We start from the raw sequence: 10795 nt of genomic DNA, 5'->3' as shown, positions 1-10795 counted from the left end.
GATGCAAGAGTATGTCATTTAAATATTAACTATCATATAAAAATGGCAGCTTGATTGTTTGGAAGCAGTAATCTGGTGCTGGTTATTGCCACATTTCCCTAATGCATTAGGCAGCAGTCACAAAATGCATTGCGTTTCTTATACTACAAAATCAGAAGCTGGTAAGTTCTTTGTGTATCTCCCCTTTCTCTTAGATTTAATTTTTATTTATTTCTGAACTGCAGGTATCTTTGATCTTTCAGGTATCTGAATTGCAAAAATGCATTAGTGTAATATAAACAAAGATATGCTCACTAGAGTCAGAAATTATATGCATCATCTCTAAATCAATGGGAAAAAATATACAAAGAACCAGTAACAGATATATTACTTTGTGCTTGAAATATTTTTATGACAGTTCCCATATAATATGGGTGGATATATATCATGAATGAGGTTGTTTACCTAAATTGTTAAGAAGACTGTACTTATTTATGTAAAGTATATTCTATTCTCAGCACTTTAGGACTTGCCTTTTCCAGAAACCGTAAGAAGCTACACATTACCACTAATATGAAATAAATCCTTTATTCTATGCTGGCTGTATGATCAGGGTATGTGGACACTTCACAGACCATTAAAACCTTCTAGTAATTGATAGGTAATCGCTCATTTGCTGGCTGCAGCAATGTACATGAGAGAAACCATTCTTTCTTACTAATGTAACATGTAGAACTCGCTGCTATTGCAACACTTAATGTTCAGAGTGCCATATCATTTTTAATGCAAACACTCATTTTCTGCCTCCTTCTTACATTTTCTATTAAAATGCAACACAAAACAGCACACATTTCATTCTATCCCTTTGAGGGCTGCATAAGCAGTTTCAAGGAGTATCAGCTATTGTATTGTTATTATTATTGTAAATAAATATTTTAGAGTTTAAGGGGTAGATATTTCATCAATTTTTTTTCTAGGAAGCTCACTGCCACTCTTTCAAACTTCTTACATCTTCTTTAAGCGCTTTAGAGAGCAGTTTTTAATGCAAATAACAACTTGCATCCCAAGGCAGATTCATATTCTAGTTAATAAACAGCATCAATAAATTTGTCAAGACTTTAATGGCAACCATACTGAACTTTTCATACACCGGCTTTTCTAGGAAACGGCTATACTGAGGAATTTATTCTGCTTAATGGCTTTATATTAAGCAGTTATCATTAGCCATCCTCTAACCTGTATGAACAGAAATAAACAGAGTTTGGAAAATTAACTGTTTTAACCCTTCCTATTATTTAAAATAAATAATAAAGTCCTAGAATATGTTTTTTAATTGAAAACAAGGAATCAAATACAAGTAAAACTGATGCAACTCCATTGAATCAATGTGGGAATTTTTAGTAAGTTTGTGCATTAAAACCTATGATCTGTTTGAAATTTCCAGCAAAATACAAATTCAAGAGATTCTTACACATTTGCCTTGAAGTTAAGAGACTAATTACATTAACTGATTTATTAATAAATGGGGCTTTTTGTCTAATTATTGTAAGTACTAACAGACTAGGGAACCATTTTAAATGTCTAATGTGCCTTGAAACCATTTTTTTAGGTTAATTACATTTCTCACTAAAGTCACTATAGATATGCCCCTAGGTTTCACACTGGAAGATTAAAGAAAAAAATAAAGATGATTACCTCATTGGCCAGCTCCAGTAACACAGGGGCAGCTGCATTTTTCATCACCCCATTCAGGTACCTAGACAAGACAAAGCCAGGTAATTCTGCAGTGCCAAGAAAAGGCCAGTTTATACATGACAGTATCCCTTGTGAACCTCTTTCATTTGGGGGAAAATACCCCAGTACAGAGTATTTAATGGGAAATCTTTTAAGAAATACGTATTTTAAACAATCACTAACTCTCCAGGGTTGTCTCCTACTCATCTGCAAGCTATATCAATCTTAATTAAGTCACTGGTAAAAAACACAATAAATCAAGAAATAATTAAAAAAAATTGGCTTATGACATACAAATAAATTATACCTGTACAATTTAAAGATGCATCTCAGACAAATAAACCTCTGTTATTCACAGTGAAGACTTTGGCTTCCACATGACCTTCAACTTTGAAGATGTACTGTACAATTCAATACTATGCATAAAAACATAAATTCTCAACTTTAATCCAGATTTTATCAACTGGGCTGTAGTTTAAATACTAAAGGCTTACTTTAGTGAAATCAGAGTCTAACAATCAATATTCCAAAAAGAAAATAAAAAAAGAGATATTTGGGATCCAATAAAAGGTGATAAAACCTCATTATCCTATCAATGGCAAAGGCTTAATGTTTCTGGTTAAGGGCATTAGACCAATATGGATTCACATTGATGTTTCTGACCATTGCTTCATACAGTATCACTTTCCTCACTTCTGTTACTTTCACTGTTTGATGTTTACACTTCAATAATGGCTAAATTCTGTTGTCAGAACTTGAAGCTGTGTTACTTTGTGCTTTGCAGCCATGTGGAAAAGAACAACAGTTACCAACATTTGAACTTGCTCATCTATTGTATCTGATTCGTATAGCACATTGTTACTGACATCATTAGAAGGCCACAGCCTCTCCAGCTCTACCATTACATATCAATCAGAAGCCACTCTTCTGCTCATTAGTCACAGACATTAAAATTCTTCATCATTTTACCTTTCTGTGGAATGGGTGTAACACCTTTACATAAACCTCTTCACAGAGATTAGAGGGCTTTTTGTCTGCAAGTTATTTTGAGGCTTAATGAATAAAGGAAATGGTAAAAACTTTTTGCTGTAACCTACTTCAACTCCACATAAAACCCACAAAACAAGATGCCTCGTGTACATTAAAGCATTGAAAATCTATAACAGAAGAAAACAGGAGAGATCATAAACAAGATACCTAACCAGGAAGATTTACTTGAGATTAATGTTCTAAAACATGCATTTAGTTGATCAAACAGCAAAGCTACAGCTGACAATGGAGTAATTTTCTGTCAGAAATTTCTAATGCTACTGGTAATTCTATTATGGTCTCACATGCTGATGGCAGTACTGTTATGAAAAGCTTGCTGATCCTTCTTGTAATTTGCCTTCATGTTTGCCTAAATCTAGGACCAGTAAGTCTCAGCAGAGCAGCAGAAACTATCCACTCAACTGTACTTCTATGTGCTCCCAACAGGGACTGCTGGAAATTACTACCTTCCAAAACTGGTAGTTTCTATACCTAGAAAAGCAACAGGAGCACAATTATTTGCTTGTATGTCAGTGGGAATAGGAAGGAGCATACCACACAGACTAGGGTTTACAGTGGTAAAATGGATGCTACAAAGGAGTAGAGGAGAAGACAAGTTTGTCATCTTTATGCTTGAAGCATTTCAAACTGGCTTTGGACTCACGTAGTCTGCCCCTGTAGCTTATGAAACATTCTAGACAGTAAATCTACTAAAACAGGTTTGAGATGAGTTTTCTAACTATTAACCAGAACATCTCTGATTTTAAAACATGTGCATTTTACTTGGCCATGTTAATACATTTGCAATATGAAATACCCAGAAATAGCATAAAGAATGATTTTCCCTACCACCACCGTATAGCTTCATACATAATTCATTAGTTATGTACTGCCATCATACTTCAGACAGTACAGAAGGGGACAGGAGGCCAAATCCTCCTACCTGATGTGAGCCAAACTTAATCACACCTACAACCTTACTGACACCAATACAACAGCTGCTTTGCATAAAGCAAAATTTGGTCCCGTGTTTCAGGCTTAAGTTGTTGGAACTAGTAACACAATCATCATAAAAGTGATATAAATGATTTACATATGTTCTAAGAAAAGGGTTATTTACAAAACAGTTACAATTAACATAGGGCACTTCACTGAAACTGTGCTAGTGAAAAATAAACATAGTATTGTATATACACAAGTATTACCACAACAAAATTTTAAGCCAATAATCTTCCTAAACAAGAATCAACACTACGAAAAATGCAATGTGATCCAGTACAAATTTCTACAGAACAATATAACTACTAAAAAAAGAAAATCAAACCACCAAAACAGCACAATTCACAGTTGATATTCTAAATCAGTGTCTGATATAATCTGTGCTTAGGTTTTGTGCAGAAGTACAGTTAATTGTTCAGAAATGAAGGCTTTTTGTTTATTTTTCTGATTCATACAGATTAATATTAAGCATAAATATCAGACATGGATAATCACAAGTATGAACTCAATTGCCATGTAAGCTCCTCAGATATGTCAGTCTACAAAGTAATATTTTAATTGCACATCTTTACCAGTTATCAGCATGCCCCAATTATGTCATTGCAGTATTTTTAATAAAGCCTAAAGAAGTAACAGCCAAACTATAAGGTGTAGCAAATAAAATTTATTAGCTTAAGATGCAAACAATTGTAAAATTCTGCAAAATGCCATAAAGGTTTTTGTCCTCCCCTAACCGCTGTTTCTGACATTTCTGTTGATAAAACAGGAGTGATGTAAAAATTAGTGCTTTACCTGGCAATACATTAATATGTAACTTTTTAAAATATAATCATAAATGTTTTAAAAGTACAAGCAACTGTAACAGAACAAACTTCCTTGCTGTAAGGAAGTTATCAATATTAGTCTTAACACAGAAATCCTATAATTACAAACTATAGGCTATAATAAATGCTATCACATACCCTGTAAAAAATATTTGCTTATCCTGACTTACGAGCCCTTCTTAATCAGACTGACCAAATGCTGAAAAATTTCTGCATTTTCACTGAAAAACATTTTAGGTGAACTGTTCTGTATTCCTCATCCCAAAACCTTGATTTATTTTTACAGAAAATTAGCTTCATAAGCTAAGAAGCTATGGTACTCATAACTGCCATAACAAATAGTAGTTATGATGATACTCTGGATGATAACTGGAGTGGGGAGGTCATACCTTTGGTAATAAGTTTCAATAGCTTCAGCAGTGTGATGCTTGGCATGTGTTCTTTTGATTTGTTTCTAGAAAAACAAAAAACCAAACAGTCTTACAAATGTGTCACAGATCAAAACACAGAAATCATGACTGCCCAAACGCATGTTCCTTGTCTGCGCCTTGATACATAAAGTGAACTATGTTTTTAGATTCTGCACAGAAATGACATTCAATCTACCTATTGAATTGAACGTCTTCAGACTGTACTGCAATGTACCATATATGTAAAAGCCAATAAGGTCACAATAATTGAATCTAAATAAGTTTACTGAAGGCTGCAGAGGGCAAAGAAAAACTTGTTCTCTCTTTCAACCTTTGTATTAATTTTCCCTCAATTCAATTCCATCTAAGTCTGGTGCACTCTAGTTTTACAATTCAATTGGCGTTTTTAACCAGGAAGAACATTGCTTAAAAACAACTTATTTGAAAAACTACAAAAAGTAATTCCATAGAGACTTGCCACTTGACTGACACCTGTCATCTCATGATAAATGACTCCATTTTCTGCCTCTCTTGCCTTCTGCCACTCCGGCAATGGTCATTTATCATCATCTCTGTCAGCAATGGAAAGCAGCACTGACAGTGCAAGTCAGCAAACATTTAGCACATGGAACCACGCAACACAGGGAAATTATTATTGTCAGAATAATAATGGTTTAGCATAATTTATTACAGGTCCACCAAATAAGCAAAGGCTAGATGTTATTAGACAGATGGATGGGTAGGCTTGGCAGCCATCCACTGAGACTCAGGCGGTGCTTGATGTGGAAAAAGGAACATCCTCCAAACCAATCAGAAAGCTGGCAGTTCAATTACAAAGAAATAAAGGGACATTCATCATTCAATTAGGCACCTGTCAACCCTCACAAAAGAGAAAACTTCTAACCTGGTACTCCTGGGAGAAGATGCTCAGCAGAGTGGACTGCGATTGACTGGAACAAATAAAAGAAGGACAAAGTTAATTACTGGAGTGCACTGCAAAGAAACAAAAGAGAAGGGAGCTTCAAAGGTAGGCCTGCTGCCCTGTAATCTAACAGAACATGAAAACAAGTGTGGAAAAGTTGTTCCAGATGAACACCTCAGACAAAGGCTTCCTGCTGCTAGGTCAAGGAGAGAGCGTACGAGGGAGGGGAGGAAAATATAGCAAGAGTTTCAAAGCAAACGAGCATATTGTTTGGGTGATTCCTTTTTCAGCTTCAGAACGCACAAAGTCCTATCAGGAACAGGTAGTGTAGTTAAAAGGGAACAGGCAAGAAGGAAAACAAAGCAAAATTTCCATTAATAATTGATGGAGTTAAATTCCATCAGCAGTTGGGAACATGCCGCTTGTTCATTGGCAACATATTGAAATTCATTTTGTTAGCAGCAAGGGAACCTCTTCAGTAGCTGTCTCATATTCAGGTTAAAAACTTCCCCCTGTCAGAAGTAGCATATGGGACCACTGGAACATTCCCACTGAAACTGATGTGCTTTGAAAATAGAAACTTTCACAGCAGGAAGCTGAGATTCCCTGGAGTCGGTCATTTCCAAAAGCTGCCATAAGCTTCATTCATCTAAGGCTCCACTCAATGTCAAACACCTGGCAATGAAGCAACCTGGAAAGCATTCTTCCCAAGTGGGAATTTTTCTCTCTGAATTGTTAACATTTAAAAATGGGACAAGATTTTTTTTCCCCCCTCTGAAAGGCAATCAATACCACACCGCTACTGTTTTCAATTGTCCTCTGTGGATATATCTACCTCATCGCATCCTGAATACAATTAATTACTCCTGATATATTTTCCTACTACATGCAACTTGAACAAATTATACTCTCAATAAATCGAGTTTTATGGTACAGCAAAGCATTATGAATAATTAACATTTTTCCTTTCATGAACTTAGCTACTAAGGCATAGCATGGGTCATTCAAAGATTCAGCAATGTCTAAAGTATTGCTCTTCTGTCAAATTTCTTGTATGTGAATTTAATACATATTTACATTAAATGTAAATGTTCTCTCCATACTTAAATAGCCCTTCTTGCAATTTCTACACCTCAGAAATAGTAATTTAAGATAAGGAAGTCTTACTCCCATTTTCAAAAGGGAATGGTGAGGCACAGAATGACTTTTGACTTTTTTTTTTGTTCAGGTTTACGCAGACAGTATGTCTATGCAGCACAACATAAAAAAGTTACCTCTAAACCAACCAGTTGAAGCATTAGGAACAAAATGACTAGATTAATGCAGTGCTATATAAAGAGCTTACAAGCCTGACTTAGCCATATCTGTGCTTCCAGCATCTTTGCCATAATGCTGCATTTTGGGCTTGTCTGCCCAGCGTAACATCTGTGTGACAGCAGTAAGCTGAGCCTTGATCTCCAATATTTAACATATGAGAATGTCCACCCTGCGTACTCACTGACTGAGTGTTAAAACTGTAGAAAAATCATAGCAACATAAACTAATATACAGATTTATAAAGTTAATAAGTATAAAAAAATGAATTACAATATAGTCAAGATTTTAAACATTCTTAAATATATATCATTCGATACAGAGACCAGGAGTTATCTACTACAATGTCCCCCCAAAAGGTGCACCATCCAATTATGGCAACCTTCAACATGTAATCATTACAAGGTGAACAAAGGAAAGACATTAAGATTATATACTTACACAGGCTATATACACATGCAAAGCTAAGGTATTTCAAGTTGATTTATTTAAAAAAAAACCCTGCAGGCTAGAAATAAGTTGTATATATATGGGCACTTAATGGCTATCCACATAACTATTATTATCTGGCAGATTTACATGGTCATAATGGCACAACTGAATTTAGAGAAAAGATGTGGAAAAATCCAAATCAAAAAAGGACAGCATTTAACTGGGTTTCTGGTTTGAGTTCTCTCGCACTGATATACCAATTTTTGTACTTTTAGGCCATTCCCAGTACAATTACTGTACTTACTTGTACCATTATTCTACTACACCCAGTGACATAAAAAAAAAAAAATGACCATTATCCCTCTCTTCACACTCTTGACCCTTGTCCATTTCATTTTCTCCCTTGGTGTCCTTGGATTTTGCCTTTCTGTTTCAGTTTAGTCCAACACTCCTCCCCTATGTTTCCGATTGTTCAGATCATTTAGAACTTCTAAAAAATTCAGTCCAATAACCGAACACACTGGATATATACTGGATTGCAGTACAAAACCATTATGACTGTAACAAAGAGAATTATGTCAGTAGTATCATTCAAAGAATCTCAAGCCTTACTACCAGAGGATCTTTCTCCTTCCCCAGAAGAATTGGATTTGTATCTTCACATGGCTGCTTCCATGTTACTTCTGGTTAACGCAGTTCCTCTCTTGAACACTAAAACCACTTATCTGCCACTCAGCATCTCCTTGCTACAATTCCATTGCTACAGCTTCCTGGCAAAACGAAACAGCTCCTCAAAACACAACTGGTGCATCTATTGCAAGATGCCATTGCCAGAAAACTTAAACATCATGGTTTCGGAAGGCCCTGAAAATGACAGTACTGTACTTGGAGAGGGGACAGAAGTCATGAATGTGCATTTGCATTGCAAGACAGCACAATCACAACTGCTGATAATGACAGCAGGGATACTGCCATGTAAGTTACCATTACTTCTACAAGAGCAGCCAAATTCCGAGGGCTCCATCCATCCTCTGATTCTTCTGTATAGGATTCCAAAGCAACAAATGAACAGACAAATTTAATGGAGATATCCAGGAAAAAAAATCATAACTGAAAATATTTATTATTCAAAGTAACATTTCAGTGCTGCGTTATTGCCTTTTATGGAATACACCTTATAGTAAGCCTCATGGCTTAGTGGAAGGCTAGTGATATATTTACACATCTATGTTGAGCAAGCTCTCTTGTCAAGAACCAACTGTAGAGCCAAGGTGCAGATTCACTGATTTTCTGAAACAAACAAAAACCCATAAACTCATAATTCCAAGTATCACCTAGTTTAAATAATTAATAGATTAACTTGTTATCCAACTTGTAGAACTAAATCTATTTTCCAGGAAAACAAGCAAATTTTACTCTTAAGTTCTGTAGCAGCCACTTTCACGGAAATATTTTCTTCTACAGTTCCAGATGGTCATGGATCTAACTCCCAGAGCTCTGTTCAAAGCAACCAGCCTCACCCTTCAAATATCCTCTTTTTCTTGTACACCAGCATCCGTAATGAACCAATTTACTTTTTGTTACTCTGCATTGATGTCAGTGGCATACTTCCATCTGAATGCCTGATGCACTCTGTGCTCTTGTCAATACATAACTGGATTTAGGGAGAAAACTGTGAAATCTAAAATCTGCTACAAAATGCCCTTTAAAAAAGAAAAAGAAAAGTACTTTTATTTTTTAAAGAAAACATGTTATTTCTAGGTTCCAAATGATATAGATACAAACATTTTCTTACGATAAAAAACTATTACAGATATCAAATATATCTGTAATATACAAATCGTGCATTTAGAACAGGATGCCCAAGTGAGACCAGAACAAGAGATAAATTATCTCTCAGAACTTAGAGATCAATCAAGCTAAAAAGTTGACTGCAAGTCTAGTGCTGGAAAAAGAATATGCCTTTTGGTCATTTAATATGTAAGAATAAAATTTAGATGATTCTCTTCCAATGAATCCCAGAATTTGGTAGAGAAGGTATGCCATCATCTCTGGACAGTACTTCAGAAATGTTTTGGTTTGTAATGAGTATTCATAAAGTAGTAACAGCTAATATGCTGATGCAGATTAGTGCTTTGTAACTACAGTTGATATAAAACTCTGGCCAAGAAGCAGCTAGTAAAGATGAACAGAATTTAACTGGATCAGATCATCTTCTCAACAAAGCATGCTTGCAGATCTAGCCAAGATTTGGGGTGCTGTCCAACTTAATATTTGCTATTTACTACAGTATCACCAGGAGAAAACCCAGACATTACAACTTCTGCAAATATTGTATCATCAGACCTTGCAAATAATTCTTTAGGGATAAGATACAACTTACACTTTTCTACTTTTATTTTCTGAGATTACTGAAAACATAAAATTTTAGGTACAAAGCCAAGTCTTCACTTGTTTAATCTATTAATTTTGAAATAAGTTTCCTTTCCCTCATCTTCAACTCCACACTTTTTGCCTAAATTAGAAAAACTAAAAATTCAGCTTATATTTCATGTATTTTACCATGGAACAAAGGAAGAGTGTCTAGAGACATCTGTACAAAAAATTATCATGAGTAAATATGAACTACAGTATTTAATCCAGTAACTATTCATAGAAGTGGAGATAAGCAGGGGAAAAGCAAAGTCCATCAAGAGATAACTGTATATTACATATATAGAATAGCCTTGATTTTTTTAAAACTAATTAAACCTACAAAGAACATTGCTTCATTGCTTCCTTTTCACAAAACGGAACACTCCATTTCATTAAGATGATAAATACATCAGTTAAAAAAATCTGAGTGTGGGGGCAGGAGCTGCATTTCCAAAATTCAGAAGCTGTTACATGTAAAATCCCGATGGGGCAGTGTCAAACCTTCTCTAGGAAGAAGATACAACACTGCACTTAGCTATTGTAGGAATTCAGAAAGAGGGAGAAATTGTGTCTTTCCTCCCATGTTCTCCAGTGTGAGTATGTAGTGTTACTCATATCCCTCCATGAAATGTTCTGAGGCAGATAGCAAGAGCTCTCATTTCTAATAACTGGAAAAAGACTTGCCCTTCTAATGTATAGTAAGTTTAAAAATATTTTTACCAATGAAATATTGAGCT

At 35.2% G+C, this 10795-nt stretch overlaps 1 protein-coding gene across 9 annotated transcripts in view; it reads right to left on the bottom strand.

Moving 5' to 3' along the window:
• The window catches only part of CDIN1 (CDAN1 interacting nuclease 1), a 146141-nt gene that overhangs the window by 115180 nt on the left and 20166 nt on the right, over positions 1-10795 (bottom strand). For 8 of the 9 annotated variants that reach the window (XR_008748667.1, XR_003553241.2, XR_008748632.1 and 5 more), the window contains exons 2-4: positions 5880-5925; positions 4955-5019; positions 1675-1735 (exon numbers count right to left, since the gene is read on the bottom strand). Coding sequence is in view for 5 of the 9 variants with exons in the window: in XM_055813259.1 (XP_055669234.1) it covers positions 1675-1735; positions 4955-5019; positions 5880-5925 (172 nt within the window). In the remaining 4 variants the exon portion in view is untranslated. Of the gene's footprint in view, positions 1-1674; positions 1736-4954; positions 5022-5879; positions 5926-10795 lie in introns of those variants that run through there. The other variant, XM_027782695.2, reaches the window with a different exon arrangement.

The sequence above is a fragment of the Falco peregrinus genome, chromosome 1 (assembly GCF_023634155.1).
Source record: "Falco peregrinus isolate bFalPer1 chromosome 1, bFalPer1.pri, whole genome shotgun sequence".
NCBI lineage: Eukaryota > Metazoa > Chordata > Aves > Falconiformes > Falconidae > Falco > Falco peregrinus.
This window is presented reverse-complemented; position numbering and strand designations above follow the sequence as displayed.